This window comes from Opisthocomus hoazin, chromosome 1, assembly GCF_030867145.1.
Source record: "Opisthocomus hoazin isolate bOpiHoa1 chromosome 1, bOpiHoa1.hap1, whole genome shotgun sequence".
NCBI lineage: Eukaryota > Metazoa > Chordata > Aves > Opisthocomiformes > Opisthocomidae > Opisthocomus > Opisthocomus hoazin.
The window spans coordinates 26684639-26710001 of NC_134414.1; the positions used below are offsets into that span (position 1 = coordinate 26684639).

The window sequence follows — 25363 nt, forward strand, 5'->3', positions numbered from 1 at the left end:
GATAGCACAGTCACAAAATGGAAAGGCATGTTTCTTTGACAGAAATAGCCAATTCAAGACTTTCCTAAAATTATTGTCTAAACTTAACTAAAGTTATAATCAATGCATTAAAATAGAAAAGACAGAAGTGTCTCAGAAGAAGTTTTCTGTTGGTCATTCTAATAGCACTACGTGCAGGGTGTTTGAAAGTGTGTGCTCGCAGTCGCTTTGTAGGAAAGGTCTGGACAGAGGAATCGAATGCAGGGTCTGATCTCAGTTAAGAAACCCGTGAGAATAACAGCTTTAGAAGGACTAAGATCTTCTGTCTCTTTCCAGTTTGGACTTCTGTGTTGGTTTTTTTTTAATACCGCACTGCTCGCTTGGTGAAGTGTGCCCACTTCTGAAGACCTTCTCTTATGGATGCCTTATGATAAATCACTTTTTTCATGCTCTGAACTACTGTGGTCTTCCAGAAGCAAGTGAGAATTTATGATTTGCCAAATGTTTGGCAGGAGGAGGATAAAAGCCGCCTACTTCTCATGGAGAAGGCCACGTGCCAAATACAGTAAAACTGCCTTGGCTGCTTAGGTATTTGCTGAGCTTTCATCACTGTAACAGCTGAGTGTCCCTTCTTTGAAGGGAAATGGAGTATGTGGTGAACCTTCTTGTTTGGTTCTATGGGAAACAAAGGAATTAGTTTTTTCTTTATACCTAGGTAAGCTGCATCTTTTTGCTGCTAGTCTTAGTTTTCTTGCGTGTTACTACAGGGAAGTTAATTTAAGGAAGCTTATGTTGAGTTTTCTCTTGAAGGCAGTGGTTGTACTTACCACTTCTAGAGCATTCTGTTCTAAATATGAGCTACTGCCAAGAAAACTGCCCTCTGCTCCAGTGAGCTTACCTTCTGATGGTTTTCTTTTCATTGTACCTGTGGAGTATGTTTTCTTGTGGTCTTGGTCCCTTAGCTAGAGGTGTGTTTTTAGACCGTTTGGAAGAGAACAATAGAAAGCTTCGTAGTAGAAAGCCACCCTGAAATTACCATGGTTAGTGCAGCAGGTTGAACACCAGTAGAATTCAGCAATGTGATGGTGGATCAGCACTGGAGTACACCAGTTTGTGGTAACGCCGTAAGGACCCTGATCAGCATGGCTAAACCATTTGCACTTCAGCAGAGAGATAATCTTCATACAGCTAGATAAAAGAAAATGTTCTGGAGTAGCTTTTGCAGTCTGGAGTGCTCAATTAGATATTGGTGTGCTAACAGGAAGCCTAAGTTGTAGCTTTGAGCAGCATGAAGTGGTTTGGATTGGCTAGCCTAGTAAATACTATCAGTGGAAAGGCAGCGGTGTTTTAGCAGTGTCAAAGATCAGCTTTGTGATGCCCAGCAGCATCCTCAGCCCTGCTTGGCTCTGGGGTTGCTGCCCAAAGCCCACTCCTACTTGCAGATGGAGCTGCCTGATGCCGAGAATGCTTCAGCCAGACTAGGAGCAGAGAACCTGGTGCTGTATTTGTGCCCTAGCAAGGCTACCTGCACTGGCTCCAGTGCTTTGTTTGAGTACCTGCAGCTGTACTGGCTGTCTTGAGTTATTGGAGGTTGACTCTGAGGTTTCTTCTTGCAGGGGGGGCTCTTTGCATGCCTTGCTACCGAATGTGGCGAAATGTGAAAGCTTTCACTTGCCTCTTTCCACTTCTAAGGATTTTGTGCATTAACTGTATCTGTCCAACAGAGAAATGAAGGTATGTGGGTTCTCACGTTGACTCTAGCATAGTGAGGAGCAGTGAGAGAAGTGGAAAGAATCAGCTGTTTCTTCATACGTCGACAGAGGCTGAAGGATTTGTAAAGCTGGTGATGTAATCTGAGGGAGTCACTTGCTAGTTTGTTAAAAATTGGATAGAATCTGGAGTTTGACAGAAGTATGAGATGAAGTAGCAGATACACTGCTGAAATTATATGCTGCACCTTGAAGTGACAGTTTTTCCTGGAAATTAGACAGTTTTTCTTGGTCTGTTACAGTTGAAACGTAGTGTAAAAACTGCAGCGGTTCTTGATAGTGGCTGAAATGCAGGCAGATAAAGCTATATCGGAAATGCATTTTTAAAATAAACAACCAAAAAATCGTGAATCTTGAATAATCTGTGGGCAAAGTAGACTGAAACTGCTTAAACACAGATTTGCTATCTTTTTGTTTTCTTGTATGAAGGAGTCCTAGTATTTTTCATGATGGCAGAAAACGATTGTGTTAAAATGCTGACCTTTACAGTGTGAGTTGGGGACTGACCATAGCAGGTAGGATGAGACAGTAATAGATGTTACTGCAGACGCTAATATTTTCCCTGATATGATAGTTCAACCGTAAAATACTTTTCCTAGGCTTATAAATGTAAATTTCCCAAATGAAGGCAAAAGAGGGACAGACTTTTAAAAGACAAATCCAAAAAGCTTTGTCTTTTTTAGAGCTACAGCGAGAGGAGTTCTGAAGTTTCTGTGTGGCTGCTCCTTTGAAATTATGAAGAAGGATCTAGGGCATGGATAGTGGAGGGAGTATTAAGTTCCTATTCTCTCTGCTAACTTTTAAACTTAAAATAAAAAATTATATTGCAATTCATTAGTAATTAGCATCTTTGAAGTTCCTTAGGTGTGTCCCTCAAACCTGCAGAGGATACAAATAGTGTTCTAGATTTGGCAGCAATACTTTAAGAACCTTTTTCACTTGCAAAGCTGATCTGTACAGCCACTGAAGTATTTGGTTTATTTGATCTCTCTCCACGTATGGCTCTTCGTTTGAGGTGCTGTCAGTGTTATCCTTGCTTGGCTAGTTTGTGCAGCTCTGGTCCCGGGGGGGTGCAGCTGGGCAGCGTTTCCATCTGTCTGTAGTATGGATGCTGCTGGTCATTTCTCTCTTCCAGCCCTTCCTGTGATTTCATCTAGCTGTACTTCTGCTGCTGTTTCCTGTGCCTACAGCATGGAAATGGCTCACCAGGTTATGTAGTCTCTATTGGAGGGAAAATTCCCATTCTGATGAAATTTGAGGGGTTATAATCTGCATTCCTTGAGCTCTGCCGCAAAGTTGCATTTTATTTCCTTTGAGGGTTAGGGTCAGGAAGTCGTTTCTGCATGTCACTGGCTGGCGGTGAGTCCTCGCAGAGATTCAAGTGGGATACTTTGGTACAGGATGTTCTTCCGAGTTGGATGTGTGCCTTCCTACCTTGGAGCTACCCAATTACTCATGCCTGTTGGCTTGGAGTGGCCTGGCCATACTGATTAGTGTCTTTATAATTTGCTGTGGGTGTTTATGTGGAAGTTTAATTTGAGCTGCAGCTTGTATACCATTGTAAACTCTGTTTGTGTTTGGTTTTTTTTGGTTGTTGAAATAATACCTGCTTGAGTGTTTTGTGTTAATTATGACTGCTTCTTGTTCTCTGTAGTTTCATAGTGTTTATTTGCGGTTGAAGTATTGTATTTGCGTGTCAAGGTCCTTGTTTCTAGACAGGGGATAAATTTATTCTTACATCCTTCATGCTTGCTTTCAGTCTAAAGGATTTGTTTGGCTACATTTCATAGAATTGTTGCCACTTTGTGAAGTATGAGATAATGAAAATAGTCTTATGGTCTTAAGGAAGCTTTTATAAAATATTAGTACTTTATGTGAAAGGCCCTGAGATATTTTTCAATGTACATTTTCTGTGTGTTACCCTTTAAAAGAACCAGTACATCCAGTTAAAAACTCTACTTGACAGCTATTTTTCCAAGGTGGGTATGCAAGAATATAGGTTTTCTTGAAATAAGCTTGCCTTCTGGGTTTTTTTAGTTGATATATTTTCTTCTTGGTATCATTACTTTCCCTGTTATTCTTGTTTCTAAAGTTCAAACTCCTCATCATCTGTCAGAGCTTTTTACTTTTCTGCCTCTTTCTGCATTTCTGCTGTAACTTCATGCTGCATATGCTGTCATTTAGCAACCTCTTTCATAGTTTCCTTTTCATTCTGTGCACTAGTGTGTTTTTGTTTTGCTGAGAAGATAGGTTTGAAATACAGTATTACCAACCTTTTCCTGTTCTACCCTCCTGCCAAAAAAAAATGTAAGAGATATTAGAAAATAAACCCATGATAAGCTATTTTTTTTCTGAAACATTTTTCTTTTTTTTTTTTTTTTTTCTTTTAGTTCCTGGAATAGATGGCGGTGGGTTAGCTGATGCTAGTCTCACAGATTCCTACTTTAGCACCAGCTTCATTGGCGTTAATGGATTTGGAAGTCCTGCTGAAACAAAGTATCCCATGATGCAGGTAATAGCAGTAAATTGTATGGTGTTTCATTAGTTCTGGCTGGCATTACACCAAGAAGGGAAAACTGTTCAAGAGGCAGGAAGAATGGAGCCTTCTGGTATGTGTCATCTTGTAGGGTATACAGAGTATATACTCACTTTAATCTTGCACATGGAAATGAAACAATCTCATTGCTTTAAAATTAGTCTGGTTTTATTGGCACTTACCTGAGCAGTTGTGTTGGGCCTTGCCACATATATTAACTTTGTGTTCCTAGGTTTGTTTACAGGCTCATAGGTTATTTTGATAGCCTTTTACTAAATATATACAAATTAAATTTTGAAATATTTCAAAGATCAGAAGTCACTGAAGCAAAGTGTGAATTGTCAAGCCCGTAAATTAGTAGGCAAGAATTTCAGAATTTGTAAACTCAGTCTCTGGTGGTGTTCGGTGATATTGAATTCACATTTAAATCTTCTGAAATGTTTTCTTGTATTTGTAGTGTTCTGTAGATGTTGGCATAGGAACTCCCATTAGGTGGAATTTGTTGTGTAGGTAGTATTATGCAAAATTTACAGCAAAAGGCTGTCAAATTTAAAACCTAAGTGAGTATCTATTGAATTAACACATGAAGTACTACGATAACTCTCTCAAACTGTTATGCTTTTTTAAAAGCGGCAAATAAGATGGTCTCTCCCTGTACTCAAAAGGTTTAACAAACCAGTTTCTGGCAAATGAAAGAGAGCGCAAGTCAAACAGTTCGCACTGAGTCCTGACAACAACTCTCTTCTTTTATATTAAGGAAACTCTCCTTATGAGCTTACTTTGATCTCAGTTGTGGCTGTATTATGGATTGAAAAATAACTCAGCAAAAGGTGGGAAATAATTAGGTGTGTTCCCTTTTTTCTTTTCTTTTTCTTACTGCATGTTTTCAAGAAGGCTGGATTTTCTTATTCAACGGAATTGCAAAACTATGGAAATGTTTATTACTGACAGTGATGCATGATTTAAAAAGAAAAATTTTAACCTCTGATCCTGAAATGTACTGTTGAAGCTGAAAGTTACAAATTTTGGTATCACTGACATCATAGAGTTTTATCCTTTTAGCACCAAGTCATTAAGTTTTGTATCCTTAAAGTGTATTCAACAGCAACACTGGTATTTTTCTAAACACATGTTTTAGTTACAACTGTTTCTTCTAGAAGAGACAATAAGGCATGCATCTAACATGAATGCTCATAGATTTTAAAATACTAATGCCTGTGATATTACAGTCAAGGCATTGTATTTCTCTGAGAAAAGAGAAGTTTATGTGCCTCTTACCCATTGGAGGCTAAGGAAAATTACTTCTAAAGAAGGATTTCATTAGTGTTGAAAAAGTGCTTACAGGCATTAAACTACAGTTTAAAAAATATTCTTACATTGATTTTTTTTTTTTCCTTGGAATCATGTAATTTAAGTTCTTGTTTGCATAGGTAAAGCTGGTAATGCTGTCTGCTTTGATTGTGTGTTGGCTTCTAAATTAAGTTCATCCTGACAAAGTTTAGCTAGTTGGAATGCGGTTTTCCATGTCATTCAGCCCTTTGGAGAATAAGGCGAGGGAAGATCTTAGTGACTTTTATTTTAAATAATACTAATGCTTTATGGTTTGGAACAGAGACTTCAAATCTGACAGATTGGTAGTGGTGTGAAGGATATACCTTTTGCGCTCTCTGAAAATATGCCCAGATTTTGCCACTTGATTAAACCTTTGCAGAACTGGTTATATAGACCCACTGGAGACTTCCTAGATCTCAGATAATTTCCCAAAGATGTAGTCTGCATTGGCATGTTCCAGCTTGAGTACATTCCTGCAGTTACAGCTCTGGCCTAATGTAGGCCTTGCCTGAACCCTGTGTAGGAATGCTGGTCTGCTTTGTTTCTCTCTCCTTCCACTTCAGACTGAAGCAACATGGAAGTGGATCTGTATTTAATGAAAAAGAGAGCCACATCTGTGTTAATTGAAACAGAGGGTTGTAAATGAAAGAATAGTTATGCTGTGGGCTTAGAGAAACTGAGCTGAAGATAAGTGAACAAGAAACTGGGAAAGACTGAGCAAAGAGGCTGAAGCAGACAGGAGACATTGGTGGGACACTCACAGAATGGGGACTGAATTACACAAGTGAAATACACAGGAACTGGGACAAAGAAACAAGCGGGCATAATGCAAAGTTGGGGCAAAGTAGGGTGGAGACAAATCCATGTGCCTGTTTCTCTCCAGGTCCTTGAATCAATCTAAAGATACTGAAAATTTACTGTTCTGCCGTCAGTTAGAAGTCTTCTGTAAAATGTATCATTAGCCCCTCAGTTTTGTTTTTGCAGATGAAAACATCAGTTTTTCTATGAGTTGCTTTGTCGTCTTTGGTGAATCTGTGCAGTTCAAATAGATGCATCAGTGATGCAATATGAGGAAACTTTTTCAGCTTGTTTTTTTAAAACTGGGAAATTACACAAACATGCAAATAGACACACTGCTAGAGAAACACTAGTAAGGTACAGTTAGATGTCAAGAAGTGTTAAGTTTAGGTTGCCAATGCAGTCTTGAGGTTGTATATTGAGATGTAGTCCTCATAACATTGCATAACGTTTTATATTTTTTTCAGTGAGAAAATTACAGGTGAGATTTATTCAGAACACAAGATGCATGGTGCGTGCGTGATGAGCATCAATTTGATAGTTGGTTGAGTGTTCATCTTATGGTTCTATGCCTTACTCCTGCATGCTGTTCATATCCTTTTTGTGAAGGCTGTTAGTTGGCAGTGCACTTCCCTGTGCAGGTTATGATTATTGCATCCAACTTTTTGGAACACTTTGCTCATGAAAGAAGAAAGTAGTCTGCATTTTATAGAGGTGTGGGAAGAAGGATGGCAATTAAACAAACAACCCCCCCAACAGTGCTGGAAAACTAGAAACCCCAGCGTTTTTGAAATTACCTGTACAGCTGGAAGGTGAGGAACAGAGTTAGTGACCACCTGTGGTAGGCTTGGTTCAAGTTGCTTGACTGGCCTCAATCTAGCAATGATAGTATTAGAGTCAGTATCTTCTGGGTAATGCGCATTTTCTGTTACTGTGAGATAATATTTCTGCAGTCCATGCTTTATTCACTAGATAACCTTCCAACATAATCATCAGGGATGCAATAGACGAGTCTTCTTGATTATTCCTAATTAATCTCCAGAATGTATTTGCCATGTGCAGCAAATAAAACGGAGGTTTGTTGAAAAGACTATGTGATTGTGTATAGTGGGGTTATCACAGCGCGTGTGTAATGGAGCCAAATTGCCTCAAGCAAAGCTGTATACAAATTTTGCAATCATCATGTTTTTGTGTGCAGTGCATAATCTGTGTTATGGTGTTAAGTAAGCAGCAAAAGGAAGGAGAGTAACAGTCAGTTGTATCATGATGAATTGGGGACGCAGTGTGTTTCTTTGGTCATAAATAACTTAGGTGACTGGTGGTCCACATTTCTGCAGAACGGCTATTTCTAACTCTGAGACTTCATTTGTACTTGTTGAAAAATATTTTATGAGATCTGGAACATCTCTTTGGGGTTAGATTAGTGGTGAAGATGCAATTAATGGCAATGCTCAGTTTGCAGTGCAAAAAAAGAGTAAAAATGCTTGGTACAGTTCGGAAGAGGCAGGCTTTTGAAGTGGCCATGGCTCGCGCTCTTTTTTTTTTTTTTTCTTCCTTTCTGAAAAGTATCCCCTTGCCTCATCCTTCCACTCCTCCTACCTCAAAGGTCTTTGCTGTTAGCCAACTTTTCATTACCCCCCACTGGCCTCTTCTGTTCTTATCAACTAGTTTCCTCTTGATTAATAGTCTCCTGTCCTCACTGGTTTGCATTTTCCTGTCATAGAGTTTTGTTTCGTGTGTCTTTTATTCCCTGAATCTGCATGTGCTTTTGTATACAACATTAGCAGTATTGATTCCAGCTTATCAAAGCATCTATTTTCTGTTTTCTCCTTCTATAACTAATAACGGAGCAGGCCTGCACAACACATGGCCCACAGGCTGCATGCTGTCCTCGAAGCTGTGCTTTTTCTTTTTGGCGTAGCAGTAGCTGCCAAGAGACAGTCAGACGTGTGGTTCAAGAAGCAGCTCATTACTTTTGGCTTTCCCAGCAGCAAGGAGGCAGGAGCTGGCTGGCCAGGATGCCTCTGTTGCTTGGCTCATTGCTCAGTCGCTCTGCGTACACCACTTGGCTAGCTGGTGTCTGTGTTCCTCTGGCATTAGTGCTGCCATTTGACCAGCTTGTGGCTTGATCAGAGATACAGGTGGTGTGGGAAGGAGCTTTAGTGGTATTATGTTGGGATGGTAAAAGGATATGTGAGTAATCTGGGGGAATTCATGGCAGTATGAGGCAGAGGAGTGCCTTGATGTTAAAACTTCTAATATCATATTAGAACTGAGCAATTTGATTGTAAGAGCATAAAGCAGTACAAGGTGTTTTTATGTATGTTACTTCACAGAAATCCAGTTTTCCTCATGTTGGTAGGATGAGATTTATAACTACATGGCTTCTATTGGACTGCAGCTTGTGTAGAAAGTAAGAATCACAACTTTTCAATTAATCACTCTAATCAATATTAAAAAGGACCTAACAATCTTCAGTATTAAAGTTGGCAAGGCCAAGCAGTGGAGTAGAATTCGTCTTGCTGGCTTTCACCATGCTAATGTTGGTACACCAAGTATTCTTCAAAAGCCTGAGAAGTAGAGACCATGCTCACTTCAAGGCCTTGCAGCTGAATAAACACAAAGACCTTTGTTCCCATTGCTGCATCTGCCAAGAATCAAGTAATAAAACTCTCCTTATAGTACAGAAGCTTATAGATGTCTTCAGTTTTTAACTGTTGAGAACTGAGTGGAACTACAGGCGTGCTATTTTAAATATGAAATTACGCAGTTGTTTACATAATGCTTTCTGAAGAGATCCAGTCACTGTAGTTCAAACAGTTGTGAGTGGGACATGCTGTGGATGGTGCCAAATATGCTAACTGCTGAAGACAAGTTTTGGATTGTTTAGAAACGAAAGCAAAAGGTATCACCCTTTGTAGGTCGCAGAATCTGACAAATAAAAAATGGTCTGTTTGGTTGTGACAATCTCTTTCTGTTGCAGGATGACTTCTTTTATAATATATTAACATTATTCTAAAAAATACAAGGAAAGTCTCAAATATAGTTCCAGTAGAACAGTATTAAGATTAAGAGAATAGCTTGTGACATACTACAAAATATTTTGTGGTAACATACTTAGCACAGGAATGAATCTGAGGAAAGCCCTTATTTTCTCAGGGTTAGGGTGGGGAATGTGGAGACAGAGGCAACAAATACTATCTCTTATGTATTTTGGGGAAAAGAAATGGTGGAGAAGAAAGCAAAAACCCTCACTTAAGATACCTTATGTCTTGTAATATAAGCTATGTAAAATTAGGTCTAACTGTGCAGCAAAGCTTTATTCATCCTCTATCTTGATGAGAATTTTGTAACTATATACTTTAGTGGAGGGTGGTGAAAGCAGAGCAAACAAGTGCAGCTATAATTTTGGGTTTTGCTACTGAACATTGAAGGTTGGAGGCAAGGTGGTGTATACCTTTGGAAGGTGGGAATATTTCTTGTAACACTTAGCTTTCTACCATAGTGCACCAAGGAAGTATTGAGAAGAAGGTGGGTGGTGTCCTGGCTTGCATTAGGTAAAGCATTGCTGACAGGTCAAGGGGACGTGATCCTTCCCCTCTGCTCAGCATTGGTGAAGTCACTCCTGAAGTGTTGGGCTTCTCAGTGCATGAGACACGTGGATATACTGAGGAAGTCCAGCAAAGGGCCGTGACAATGAGGGGACTATAGCATCTCTCCTGTGAGGAAAGGTTGAGAGCTGGGGCTGTTCAGCCTGGAGAAGAGAAGACTTGGGGAGTCTCATCTGTGTACATAAATACCTGAAGGGAGGGTGCAAAGAGCATGGAGCCAGGCTCTCTTTGGTGATGTCCAGTGACAGACCAGAGGCCATGGGCACAAATTGACACGCAGGAGGCTCCCTCTGAATGTCAGGATACACTCTTTCACTGTGAGGGTGACTGAGCACTGGCACAGGTTGCCCAGAGAGGTGGTGGGGTCTCCATCCACAGACATATTCAGAAGCCGCCTGGACATGGTCCTGTGCAGCTGGCTGTAGGTGGCCCGGCTTGAGCAGGAGAACTGGACCAGTTGGCCTCCAGAGGTCCCTTCCCACCTCAACCCCTCTGTGAGTCTGTGAAAAGTATCTAATCTTCAAAACTACTATGACAATAGCAACCTAATATGGAAATTATTTTTACAGTGATGCTGTTGATCTGCTGTTAGAGTTGTCTTAAAGTCTATGTGAAGGTAATACTTTTTTTTTAAAAGACCTTAACCTGTAGCAGTTCTGAAAAGAAACGTTAGTACGCAATAGGTGATCTTGTGTCTAGGTAAGATAATGATTCACTTTGACAAAAGTGTCGTTTTTGACACAGTACCTCTTAACAGTATTTTCCTAAGAGGAGTTGAATTACTTTGATTAATTCTGATGCTTGAAGAAAGATATTTTCCTCTTGTAACTTAATTGCTTGGATATTCAGGTATTAACACAGTATTCTGAAAAACTTTATTTCTCAATTTTCCCGTGAAGTTAAAGAGCCTGTATTTTGTTACTGGTGGAAGGTTCAACAGTGGAAGAACTTTAGGCTGAAGCCTAAGGTTAAATCCTTAGACAGGGATGAATGTGACAGTTTTGTTCTGCAGTAGCTTTCTTTTGAGATGTGAACAGAAAAATCTTTTTAATCCCTTTAAAGGGAGAGGGGCAGGACGTATGCCAGTCAGCTTAGTTGAATTTTAACTAGTGCTTAAAGAACCTCAATAAATCGTAGGAATAGGCAGGCAAAGAAAAAGAGTTTATATGGAACTGAGTGACAGTGGTGTGGCACTTGGTTATGACGACGTTGTCTTTCTGTATTAACTTCTATACGGTCAAAGTCGTGATGTATTAAAAAAGTCTGAAGCTCTCATATGTGTGTGCTTGCCTTGCCTGGCAGGCTTAATAGAAGTGAATAGTTCATTTTCTTCTCTTGTTAAGGGTTGCTTTTACTTTTCTAGAGCTTCCGTCTTTTGGGCTTGAGGTTCTTGTGATTGCTTTCTTCTTGAAACTGAATTTGTATGAAATACAGTTCAACACCATTGGAAGAGATTGAGTAGTGTTACTTAAAATCAAAACTGCCTTCCAGTGAACACAAATAACAAATAGTACTTGGGTTTTCTTTTTTTTATTTCAAGACATTTTCAGCCTGACTTGGTAAAAATCAGATATGGGAATAACCTTCATTAAGACTAAACACTTCTGGGTGTGGTAGAAATTTTAATATTAAGACAGTTTAAAAACCCTCTACTGGTTACATGCAGGACTTCTGTGGAGAATGTTAAGGTAAGAAGCTTGTGCATGTGTAATAAAAGTAAGCAAAATGAAAAATTAATGAAAGCGAGTGGTGAAGTGGTGGTTTTTAACCTCATTCATGGTAAAGCTTACAAAGCAGTTGTTAAAGCGAGAGCTACCCAAGATCAGCAAGAGAAGCTCTGGTTTCTCAGGATCCTGGTTCATGTAAAATATGTTTGCACCTTGAACAAGACTTAACTTTGTAAAAAGCACAGTTTATGTTCATAGGCTTTGTTTGCACTGTGCTTTCAGAATCCTGAACAGTCTCCGTGGCACTCACTATATGTTTTTAGTGATCGTATCAGCACTGATTTTCATTATTGCAGTCACCTATTCACATTGCAAGTCCGTTGACCAAATGTTTAACTCCTGTTCTTGAAGAGGTGGAATACTGATGGTACCATTAATACTATTTTTATCTATGCCTGGACAAATTTTGTGCAAATCTGAAAGGTTCCCTTTGGAAAATGTTTTCCTAAACCACTTCCTCTTAGAGGGATCGCTGTGGCTGTATCAAATGGTGAGAAGAGATGCATGATAGGGATGCTTTTTAAATATTTGTGAAAAAGTATTTAACCTCTTTCCATTGCTTAGAAAGGGAATATGATGTGTGCATAGATGAGTTACTATAATCCAGAAATTATTTGTTTTGATGTATTCTTGCTATTTCAGTGATGGTGAGCATCCCTGAACTTGGGCAAGATAGTTAACTTAGTGTGGGTTCCCGAAGTGTTACCTTGTTTTGTAGAAATAAGTAAACTTTTGTTTCTCTCGGGGCATCCCACGTAAAGAATTGTTGTCTCACTGAAAGGTTAGTGATCTTTCATAGTGTCATTTCAGTATGTTTAGGAGTGTGAGACATGTGGCATCAAAATAAGGAAAGAGGATATAGCAAAGAGCGTTCTTCATTTAAGTCTTGAAAAAGCTCAAGGTTTACGTAGCATTTACATATGTACATATATTATACATATTGTCCTACAACATCTGCATGTGCTGTAGTTCTGCTTCATATAGGACTACGTACTTATACTATATGAAGAGCTGTGTCACGGAACGATTGTACAATGTTTGCTTTAGCAATGGAGTGCAGATAATGGAAATAATACATGGGTGAATGAAGCATTGAGGGATTTGGCGTGTTGTTGAGAGGGTAACATCTGAAGATACCTGATGACGTACCTAAATTCTACCAAAACTTTCTTCAAATTACTTTTCTAATAGTGCAGGCAGTTTGTTTTTTTTTTTTTTACAGCTTGCTTTCCAGATAAAAGCTACTTTACACAATCTATTCATTCTTTTAGATACAAGTGTTAAAAGCTGCAGCTTCTGATGTGGTAGTATAAGAACTACAAATGTTGAGAAACTTGAATCGCAGTAGGTTTACGGTTCTACCATATTGGATAACACTCCAGTTTCTATTGGTTCTCCTCTGTTCTGACCAAATTTACTCCCAAACGTTGATGTTTCTGGTCAAGAATTAGATGAAATAGCATTGAAGTATAGTGTAGGAGGCTTCTTGCCGTCTGCCACCAGCATTGAGATTGGGTGTGGAAAAATGTAAGCAGAAAGAGCAACTCCAGTGACCAGTTGAGTCGTAGTTTGTCTAGACTACTAAATTAAATGTGCCTGGAAACTTGCATTGACGCTTAGGGCCAGCTGGCACAAAATGGCCTGTTTGTGCTGGTGTGCGCTCACCCGGTAAAGCAGAGGCTGCATGCAAACTGTCTGTATGAAGGAATCTCAAACACTTTCACTACTGAATAGTGCCTGGAAATTGGCTGGAAGACTCCTGTTTGATGTGGGCCAAAAGCATGCCAGGGAATATTTTAACAAATTACTGGTCTTCTATCTCGGTGATGGAGAACACTTCCTGACCTTGCCTTGCTCTGCTTCTCACACGTTTTGTTCCTGTTGGGAGACTGGTCAAAGAACATAACAAGCAGGAGTAAGAAGAGAAACTTTTAAACTTCTCTATCAAAGCAGTGTTAGCTCTTAGAGCAGCACTGCCTCACTTACTCCACTTTATTACTAGCCCGTATCTCCAGAGGAGTGTAGGAGAAGCAGGTGAGGCCTAGGAGTGGTGAGAGGGTTTCAGATGTTCTGCTGGCTCACGAGAATCGCGTGATTTCACTGAAAGTTATCGAAAGGTACTCTTGTTTTTAAATAGAATCTATCAAGTGCTATACTAATTTGTGTATTTTTTGCTGGAAAAATTTTCATGTTGTGATGATAAAGGAAGGAGTTGTTTCAGGAGCACAGTGTGAAAGAATGTTTCAAGAAGATAAGTAATTGGCTTGTCTAACAGTTTGGCAACATACGGGAGGAGAACCATAGGTTTGGTAGACCCTCCCAAGTTAGAAGAAATCAATGAAGATAGTGTTTTGTTTTAGTATACGGTCATTTTTGGTTTGCATTAATCTGGTGCAGAATGCTTTATTTTACTAAATGTTTTTGTCAAGTACAAACCACTGTCTACTTAGAGCAATTACTAAATGGGGAATGAGCACAGGTTTCATAGTCTGCTCTTAAAACTTTCTAAATGTCATCCCCAATGCCCTCATTTAGTATTCAGTAGCTTTATTTTACACGTATACTTTTCTTTTATTTTTGCAGAGGATGACAAATAGCAGCAGCTCCCCTAGCCTTCTCAATGACAGTGCCAAGCAGTACGCAGGCCATGGTAAGTACTTCTAAAGTAATGCAAATATAAGTCTGTTTGGAAATGTAAGAGATGCATTTTAACAAAACTGAGACTTAAGAGAGTTTTTTTTCTCATGTGATTTGAGATCCAGTAGAACTTTATTTTTTAACAATAGTGTATTGTGTGATTACTTTTAATATGAAGCTGAAGTGCTACTGAACTCGTAAGTTTTCAGCCTTCTCTTTACTCCGGTGGGGAAAAAACAGTCATTATCGGTCTTGTCACTTGAGGTGAAATGATAGTTTGGATATCCACTGTCAAGCACTGATAGCTTAAGCATTTATGTTGCTCCACAGTAGTATCCCTTTTTATTGTGCTTTTCAAGTAAGTTACTGTGTGGAAAGAATGTACAGGGTTTTATTCTTAAATTTAGGGTGTATGGGTTTTGTGAAATGTATCACAAAGTACTGCTTACAGGACAAAACTTAACCTCTTGTAATTTTTTCACTGCTATAGGGAACATGGTTTTCAACTGAACAAAATGTCTTTATAGTACAGAGCTACATACTCACTAAATTGTTGTGGAGGGTATATTGAACTTCTGTAATGCGCTTTTCAGAATCACTGCAGATTATTTCAGCTGTAGCTGTCGAACTAAGTTCTTGAAAGAAGAGGGTACTTCTCCCTTATGGCAAGGGCATGCATTTAAAATACATTTCTGCTCTGAAAATTGCTATATAAATGGTGTTCTAGAGCTCCATTTGCATGTCGGACCCTGCAGCTAGTCAGCTTCCCAGGGTTATAATTTTTTAAGCATGATAGTAACTACTATAAAATTAACTTGCTTGAAAGTAGAAATTTGTGTTTTTCTCTTTTCTTCCTCCTGATTCATTTCTACTAGGTTCTGTGATTAGTTCTGCTTCTTTTGTCCCACCAAACAATTAGCTGTTCAAGGCAGTGGAGGTCTCCAGTTTTGAATATAGTCATAGTTTGACTGTGACAGGCCAAATAGTGATGGTGTTGCATGCGAAAGAGAAACCAGACTGACTTTTGGAAACCAATTTAAATTCCGTTGTGTCTCAGGTCCTTTTCTTTCCCTCCTCCCACCCCCTAAGCTGTGCTTCACTTAGAATTACCCTGTTAAGGAATATTGATTAATGTTGAAGAAAATGTTTCATCAAAACACCAGTGTTTGCAGCTGGCAGTCATCTGCTAATTTGACAGCTCTACCCATGTAGTTTGGAGTTTTAAGTTGCATCTGCAATTGTTATTCGGTTTGTGGTGCTTCAACTCTGGAAAGGATGCATAGGGACAAAGAAAAAGCAATAAAAAGCTACGAACAGAATGGAGGCTTTTGCTGCCCTTAGTTCTGATTTAAATTTGTGCAGAACAGTGACAGGACAAGTAAGACCCACGTCATTATTTGTAAGACTGTGTTGTACAGAAGATTACTAATGTCAGGTAACTGGAGATGAAGGCTTTGAAAAGTTAGATGGACAATAGTGTCAACAGCAATTGAATTTACTAACTTCTGCTAATGAGCACCATTTCAGTTGAGCAGTTGCACAGAATCTAATAAATGCTGCGTTTTTAGCAGTGTGGTTGCTAAATTTAATTTTGTCAAAAGGGTTTTTTCCACACAGAAGAAAGAAGTTTAAAAATGTAAAATTTCTTTTGAATATTAGAGATGTACAACATGTTGGTTTACATTCTTTTTACAGATCCACTAACTTCACCAAATTCATCCTTGTTTAATGACTTTGCTGCCCTCAGCGTGTCTCAAAGGAGGAAGGTAGGCAACAACTGAATCTTAAGTAGCACATTTGTGTATGAGTTGACAGGGAGGAAGATCTGGAAGAACTTGAAATGCTAGCTGAAATAAGGATGATTCTTCTAATGTTACGAGTTTTATTTTAATGTGTCACTGCAGATTTAAATTAGATCTTACTTTTTGATCTCTAGATATCATTTTTGCTACATTAGAGCAGACTGCTGCTGCTATTAAGAAGTATTCCAATCACTTTTAAACTGAAGTTTAAGAATGTTGTGAATATGAAAATGAGAACATAGCCCACTGAAGTTGAAAAGAATTATTTTTATTGTACTGAGGCACAAGCTAGCTGCAAGCCTTCATGGCAACAAGTTCTGAATACATTGAGTCATTGCCCCATTGATTTGTATGTGATGTGGAAGTAATTCTTACAGTATGAAATGCATTCATTTTGAAAGGCATTCTTTTATATTATTGGGAAGCTATGGTTTGGGATTTCTTTTCCTCTCTAATCTGTATTGAAAAATCTTTCTTTTGTTGAGGGCTAGACAGCATCTTTGAACACCTTTGATCTGTGCCAGCACAGGTTGTGGTGTTTTCCACTTATACACTTACAAACGCAGTGGCTGGAGTAAAAGATGAAAGTTTGGTGTGAGAGTTCCTTCTCACTTTTCTGAACTGTGGCTTATCAAAAAAGACAGTATCTTGTCCCAACCACTTACCGAATTTTACTTTCACTAATGACTTATGTTTTACTACTTTTCTTACTAGCCACATGATTCTGAACTTTTCTGTAGTTGATAATGTGTTGTCCTGAAAGCAAGCTACGTCAGCATGCTTGTAACTTTTCATAGAGCTTCATTTGTGTGTTGGCAGTTGGGAGCTCTGTATTGTTCCTGCAGGTGAAGATTGAGCTTAAAGATAATTACCGTAGTTGGCCCATTAGTCTAATGTTCCTTGGAAAGAAATGCTGTTGTAGAATGTTAACGTCCTGATACTATGATGTATCCAAACTACATGGAATATCTGAATTGCCCTTTTCCTTAATGCCACCATAGTGCACTGGAAGTTGGATGTAAACAACTATGTGTTGTTTATCCACTTACTGAGGATAATAAGAATGAAAATGAACATACATTCCTTTTTAACACTGTCTGCAAGCACTGTATATATACACACACACCTACCTATGTGTGTGCTTATGTATATAAACCACATGCTCCAAAGAAAATGAACTAATAGGCAGAAGTATTGCCAGACTGACCAATGCTGCTAAAAATTACTTAAACAGTACAAAAAGAAAACAAGCCAATTAATGTTTGAGTGTAAAGCTCAAATAACTCAGTGCTCAAATACTAGTGTAGAGTCTTTTCTGAATTGGTCCCTTTTTCCACCCAAGAAAAAACATCAGCAAATTAAGCCACTTGCTGCTAAAATAGTGTCAAAAGGAAGATTAATCTGTGAAACTGATTGACTTAGATTTTTTTTCCAATTAATATTTCAGACATAACTGGCATTAATTGAAAGAAGTTTGTGCTTTGCTTTGCATATTAATAATTTATTGTTTATTGTGACTGCTATATTGTAATGTATGTTTGTATAAAAGGTTGTTAAATCATACTAGTAATAGGGAAATTTTCATCTAATGGTACTTGAGCTGTCTGAAATCTAGGCATCCAGGCTCCCTCTATAGTCGGCAGGGAGAGATGAGCAGCTTAAAGGAACATTCAGATCACACTGACAAAAGTATTTTGGGAAAGACTAGATGTCAGTGACTGCTTTAAGTGGATAAAAATTGATGGCTAAAGTTAGGAGAAATTAATCACGCTTTTGTGACTGATTTTTACTACCAGACAATACATTGCAAATAGTCGTGGATGTAGTTTCTTAATATTTTTAGTATATTTTGAGTACAGTATTCAAACTCTATGAAGTGATTTCCTCAAAAACATTAAATGCTTGAGGTACTGGAAAACTTGTGTGTGTTTTCCCCCACCCCAGTAACTGCTTGAGCAACGTGATTTATCAGGCCAGTGCTTGACACCTGCGGTACTGCAAGATAGATAGCCTTCTAGAAGTATTTGCTTCTGTTCATTGACTCTAAAGGGAGCCTTGGTGACTATCTCAAGTGTAGGTGTTTACAACATCTGCTATTTGAAAAAAAAACTTTCATTTTTCTTGCTGAGAGCCCAGGGCTAAGGTTTTGTTTGTTCTGAACTAGCTGGCAAAACCAGCATTTCCTTCGTTTATCACTGACTTGGAGGACAGATATAATACAGTCTTGGTAAGTGAATAAAGAGCAATTGCTTTCCTTCATGAATTAGAATTGTGTATTTTAAATATTTACAACTACTAAGTTATTTGCAACTATGTAAAAGGTGCATGTTTATGTTGTGTAAAGCTGTGAATAGTTTCTGTAAAAACATGTAATATGTAGCTGTGTTAAGCAAGGAAGTTAAGTTTATTAATTTTTATTGTCTGTGGATATCGCTGATGATGTTATCCTGGCAGCCCTTTAACAATGGGCAAACCATATGGATGTAAATATTTGATATCAATAAAATAGTAAAGATAAGATTTGATGATCATTATTCTGAATATCCTTGCTTTTTAATTAGATAGCCTTTTTGAAACTAGTTAGTGTGACTGAGCTATTTCAGTTGCTTATGATTATTTTGATGTTTAAAGATGTTCTACTTTTAGTTAAAAAAGTAAACATAGAGCTTGAATTTTTATGAACATTCTCAAGGTTGTTTTCTCTGTTTAGAAATTATTAAACTGCATTTCAATTTTAGATTTCAGGAAAGCTAAGATTACTATTTAAAGACATTTTTATAGGATACTTAAAATGAAATCAAAGGAGCTAAGTATTTCTGTAGATGGAGCCTTGGTGGAGGTTCTGTCAACTGTAAAACCTTCTGGATTTACTGTCCGGTGGTTGTAACTCCACATGCAGTAAGACAAGCAACCTTAAAGTGAATTTCCTATAAGACGTTTTCAGGTAAGTATTAATCTACAATGCAAAAATAGGATTTGTGAAGCATGGAACAAAAGCTAGAGTTAGTAGTAGACTAACCCTCTTTTCTGAGAATAATAATGATGTCACACTTTTTTTATTTTTTCTTCAAATACATGTTATGCTTGTGAAAAACAGGGTGGCATTCTGAACTTGAACTTCTTGGGTGTGTTTCCTAAACTGGCTTTAGCTATTATCTAGAAGAATGCTCCTCTCTAAACCCTGAAATGATGTGGCTGGAAAACTCCTTGCATTCATTTTGGTGGTTCTGGTGAACAGTTCATAAAAGCGCGTGCCAACAAAACTGATCAGAATCTGTTGCCAAGGGAATGACAGCTTAATGCACTGAAAAGAAAACCTGTGATGGAACTTTTGTTTAAATTTGTTCTGAGACTGTTGCCACTAATCCAGGCTAAAGGGTTCTTCTATTTGTCACTGGTCAGCCTTACAGGATAGTGAAAAGCATTGCTTTTACATTTTCCTTTGTGTTTTTTTTTTTTTTTCATACCTTCAGTCCTCATGGAAACTGAACTCTTTTCGAAAGTTTGTAACTTCAGTTTACTTCCACTTCATTTTTTTTAAATTGTTCAGTCACACCTAGAGGGGGGCCGTTAGGTAGTCCACAAGCTGTCAGGAGTGGACCAACTGCTGTGGTAAATAATTTTCAGTAAAATTTTGTTGCTGTTTTGTATGTACTTTGAAGAAATTTTGTTTTAGAACTCCTCCTGTTGGTTTTAGGTGACTAAAAGCCAGGACAAAAAGACTCTCAACTAGATTGGAATGGAAAGCATTGGAGACATTATCTGGACTGAAGTTAACCCAGAACAGGGTTCTGTTTAGTTCTGTGTGTGGAGATCTACGGCAAGTGAGACTAGACAGCAGACTTCATTAATTCATGTACTTTAATCAGCAGTAATAAATATGCACAGAAAATGATACTGAAACAAATGGCTGCTTGTAAGCCAAGGCTGCATAAATGCAAGCTTTTTGAGGAGTACGAGGAGAGTTTGCCCTCTCATGTGAAAGAAAACAATAAAGCTAACTTCAGGTCCTGTGGAAACCAAATTCTTAAGCCCTAAACTATTGCTAGTTTATTTTTGAGTGTCCTGTCCTCCGTCTAGTTTTGTTACCTGTTGGGAAGGTATATTTCTCTCCAACTTCGCATCTCCAGCTCTATCTTGACGCCTCTGCTACCTGATCTTTGTATTGCCCAATGGCGTTCCCTGAAAAGCTGGTCTTGCTGTATTTACCTTTAATGAAAATGTGCTGAGACAGTTGTTTCGTGTTTCATAGCCTCCTGAATACCATCTCAGAAGCATGAATCGTGTTTGGAGAACTTGAGGGGTCATTGCCAAACACCTTGTGATGGCACTGTGTTGTAAACTGCAGAATTATGGCTGCACAGAGTTTATAATATATCTGGGCTAAATTTATATTTCCCACCTGAAGTTTTCCTTCTGGGATTATACACTGCTACTGCAATAATAAAACATTACAGTTCATAAGTGATGCAAAAAAAAAGTTGTTGCAGGAATATGGAAAGACAGGCTATGCTTCTAGAGAAAACTAGTAGATGTTTACAGGTAGCATGATGTTTACCTTGGTCTAAAATGTGTTTTAATGGTATGATATAATCTAATCTGTTTTACGTTTTTCTTTGGGATAGATAGTTATTGTAATTGTTCCTTTGTTGTGCGCTCTTGCTGTCTTAGCAATTACTACATGGTATGATATTTTTCATTTTCGAGTGTGATATGAGAGTGTATATTGTTCACATTCATTTTTGTGTATGGATTAGTGATCATTGTGTTATGTAAGAAAGCAAATTATTAAAGCACTTCCTTTTAGAGATATGTAACATTTTTACATTGATGAGGAGTTGTCATCTTTTTGTTACCTCATCCTATTGTGTATTTGAAGGAAAAGAGCAGAATAAGATGACTGCGTGACACAGCACTTACCTTAGAATTGTGTTAAAGACCTTTGCTTGTTTTGGTTTTGTGTTGAAGCAGGTCAGATATATGTTGTGACCTACAGACATCTAAAGCTTTAAATGCTACTCTCACTCCCCATTTTTAAAGCCTAACTTACGGTTAGCCACCTAGACTTTGTCAGGTGCAGCTTGCAGGCTGAAGCAGTTAACTACAAATGTAACTTCGAAGGGCAAGATGCTTTTGTTTGATTGCAAGCTTTATTTGATTCTTTCTATCCCAAGGTGTACATAATTTTAAAGAGCGATTTGAAGTAAAATGAATGAAAGATTTTTTTTTTGAACTTGTGCACACATTTCTTGAAGACACTATAGAAATATTTAAATCGATTAGAAAATATACTGTTTTTGAGAAATCATATGCGTAGTAAAGACCAGAGTAAAAGTTGCATCAGTCTTTAGTCCTCTTTGACCTATATTTTTGATTCTTAACTGTGCATAATTTTTCCACTATTTTTATAACTAATATAAAAAGTTCTGGCCTGTTAGAAAAGATACCTTTAAATGTTAAAAAAAACCTGTAGCTTGCTCACTGTGTGCTCCTTTAGCAATGGCGTTTTTGAAAGTACTGCTTGGGGTGCTGGTACTCTGGAATTCTTCACTACACAGTTAGAACCATCTGCTCTAATAATGGTGGAAAAAGTCTGCTTTTCCACCAACTTATTTCAATTCAGCAGGTGGTTTAGTTTTTTAGTAAAGATTTTTCAGTAAAACTACATCTGTGCTAGGTTTTAGCTGTTGTGGTAATTCATACCTCATCCAACCTAGGCAGGCTGCAAAATGGGTGAGAAGATTTGACCCAAAGGTATGTCAGTTTTCCTTAGCTCCTTCTGAACTGTTCAAGATTTTCATGTCTTCAGCACGTATACTCGTGAAATACTTTTTAGTATGTACACCTGAAAAGTTTTCCTTAGCTATGGTTTAAAATGCATGATGTAATCCCTGATCTGTTGCAGCTTTCACTGTAAAATTTGATTGAACCAGGAATCGTTTTTTTGCAGTCGTCAGATATGTTGCTCTGGAAGAAGACCTATTTCCAAGCCAAATTGTATATTTTAGTTTTCTTTGGGTAGAAGAATCTTTTTTGTTTGTCTCTGTATGATACTTTTCAACTAGGAAAGAAATTGTTTCCAACCTTCAGAAGCTGAGATGCAGAAAACAAGTATCATCTGCCCCTCTACCAGTGAGACGTTGGAATGAAAGAGGAAGAGGAGAGAGTATCTTGGTTAGCAACAAACCCGAACCACATGAAGGGGTTTGTCACTCTGGCCACAAAGCTGAAAAAGTACCGACAAGGCAACTTCTCTTTTTCATATTACCAGCTTGCAAATCTGTTAGGATACCCCTGGTGACTATACTTAGTGTTCAGGTGTAACACCTTATAGAACTTAATACTAAATGCAGTTACACAGTTGTGTTTACAATTAAGATGCTCCTTAGCTAATTGTACCTGTAGAAGGATTCTGTCAGGACTATTGTGCTTTTTCCTCAATAGCTTATTGAAGTTCATAGCTGGGTGTTTCAAGTACTGTATTATTCCAGCTAAGCAATTATGGGTGTTGGGTCAAAATAGTAATGATGATACCAATGACTTGAAGTTAGCTTTTAATTTTCAAGACATAATACAACAAAAGTTGGTTCTTTTTCAGTAAACTAGCACCCTAGCTAAGTGTTTAACCTCCTTTGCTAGTGCCACCACTGTTAAAAAAATGAAGTCTTACAAAACAAGTCAATGTTGAAACTTAAAATTGCATATATTGCTTAATTTAGTTGTAAGTAGTACAAGGAAAATATTATATTGTATACCTGATCTTTCGTGTCTGACAGTGTAATATTTTTTTTTTATCGGTTTGCACAGGCAGATACAGTCAACTGACTGTACAAGATGAGCCCTAGCTAATGCTACTGTGATACCTTTTAGCTATGGTGTTTAAAGGTAATGCTGCTTAATTTAGCCTGTGATAGGGAAGGCTTAAGATCGCTTGTGTTTGCTGCAGTAGTATATGCACATAGACAGCATTACTGCAGCTCAGATTATTCACAGTACTTTAAAACACAATAGGCTGCTCATGTGTTCATGTGCCAAACTTAATTGTGCGGGTTTTTTTGGTACAGAAAATGTCTTGTAAATCTAAAATTCAAAGCCTACCAGAGGTAAGTGCATTTTAAGGAACAGAAATGTAATTTGGGACATCAGTGATCCTGAAAAAATAGAGTTGCAGATCTTCAGTGGAAGAAAACTTCAGAATTGTGTAGTTTGATTTGCCGGCTTATCCAGACTTAAATTTTACATGATAGTCCTTAGACAGGAGGAGTCTTTACAGTTTAAATCTTCGTATGCCTTTTCTTGTTTAGATTTGTTCCTCTAGGCTAGCCTTATAACATCTTTCACCAGTGGTATGTCCAACCCTGAACTGGAAAGAGGAAGCGTGGTGTTGCCCACTGTCCATGAAATGGGAGGAACTGGGGGCAAAGGCACTGGTACAGCAAATTGTAGGAAGAAAATAGACTTGCCAAACATGTTCCCAAACTTCTTGATGAATGAATGGGAAGCAAGTAATGAAGCTGACTTGAGGAATATTTTCTGGTGTGGCTAATTAAGTTACACATCTGTAGTAGTGTTCTGATGTGAAAATGCTACTCAGGAAGGAACTTTTTGTTGTTAGAGTGGATTTCTTTTGTTCAAGTGTAATGTTTCTCAGACTTTGGGGGTTCATCTTATCCTAATGTAACACCTTCCCTCTAATCATGCCAACCAATAGCTTCCTGTCATTAATTGCTGTCAGCAGCTTGGTTCTACAGGGCAAGGGTTATAATTATTAGATAGGGTTGAAAATGCTTACCCTTCTCACCCTGGGGAGCCAAGCTGTTGCTAGCAATTAAAGGTAGTTAGCTGTTCCCTGCCTCCTGTAAACATTTGCAGCCCGTAATTACTACTGCTTCTAACTACTTTGCCCTGGAGGAACTGAAGTCTTCCAGTAATGCTTTGCAATAATTTGATTTTGCTAATTTTTTTCTTTCTCTTAGATTTCCTTTTAATTATTGTAGTTTATCAGTATTTTTCCATTTAAAAATAATAGTGATGTTTTTGACCTTTCATAACTCATTTGGAACTTGTAACCATATTGGGTGTTGCAACCTAGTTTGAGAAATACTTGTGAAAGGATTATGAAGTATTTAAATGCTTTTGCTGCCTCCCTGCCCCTCACCCCCCAGGTACAATATGTTTAACTATCTCTCAATCTGTATGGCTGAACAGGTTTTTTACCTCACAAAAAGACTTTCGGGAAGGCAAAAATGCAATTGCTTTTCTGATAATCCAAGAGAAATTGTCCCCATGACAAGAAGTTGAGTTTGTTCAGATTGTCATGCCTCTGTGTTTTAGGTAGATATATTAGTTCAGTTCAGAGATGCTCAGTGGATGCTGGATTCTTGTTTCAAGAGGCACTGTTCTGTCTCTGTTGCTTTATTTGGTACTATGTGTCGAGGGCGGGGGTGTGTGATCAAACTGCTCAGTCTGTTTGATCTTTCCTCTCTGTTCAGTCTTTCCTCTTGACAAGACATTTTTTTCTGTGTTTTCTGGTCTCCTGTAAACTCAGGTTAGATTTCTAAATCGGATCCCATTTTGCTAATTTTAAATGTGTGATTTAGAATTATTTTGATGTAAATAGGCTGAAATTTATTTCCAAATGTTGATACTATGTTGTCCATCTTCTAATGTCTGTCTGAACAATGAAATCCTGGTCTAGTAATCTCCTGTTGACGTTTTATAGTACATAATGAAAGTAAAATTTTAATTTCGTCTCGCCCACTTTTTGGTTTGTTTTGTACCAGTTGGCCAAGAACTAGGGGTATATGAACTCATATTGTCTCTATGTTGCTTTATGGTATAGAATGGACCATTGTTCTCCTCCCCTTTCCCCCCCAGTATGGTCCTTCTTAAAGCCTAAAATACTTTTTCATTTTATTGCCTGGAATCTGAATCCTATTGTAACTGAAATAGCCTCCCTTCACATTGGCTCTGTTCCTTTTTTGTTTTGGTTCTCCTTTTCAAAGTATTTATAGATTACCTTTTATTATGGAGGAATAAAAGAACCTTTTATGAATAGGAACGTGTTTGGACACTGTATTGTAGTCCAGTAGCCTGGGGCAGACTGTGCCCCTGCGCTTAGCAGAACATGGAGAGTGATGGGGAAGCTGCCAAGGAAGCTGTTACTTTTCCT

General features: G+C 38.1%; 1 protein-coding gene across 5 annotated transcripts in view; it reads left to right on the forward strand.

The window, feature by feature from the left end:
• PAN3 (poly(A) specific ribonuclease subunit PAN3) overlaps window positions 1-25363 on the forward strand; it is an 82319-nt gene that overhangs the window by 9417 nt on the left and 47539 nt on the right. For all 5 annotated transcript variants that reach the window (XR_012763830.1, XM_075419856.1, XM_075419867.1 and 2 more), the window contains 4 exons: window positions 4139-4260; window positions 14336-14402; window positions 16085-16155; window positions 18356-18418. Coding sequence is in view for 4 of the 5 variants with exons in the window: in XM_075419856.1 (XP_075275971.1) it covers window positions 4139-4260; window positions 14336-14402; window positions 16085-16155; window positions 18356-18418 (323 nt within the window). In the remaining variant the exon portion in view is untranslated. The remainder of the gene's footprint in view (window positions 1-4138; window positions 4261-14335; window positions 14403-16084; window positions 16156-18355; window positions 18419-25363) is intronic.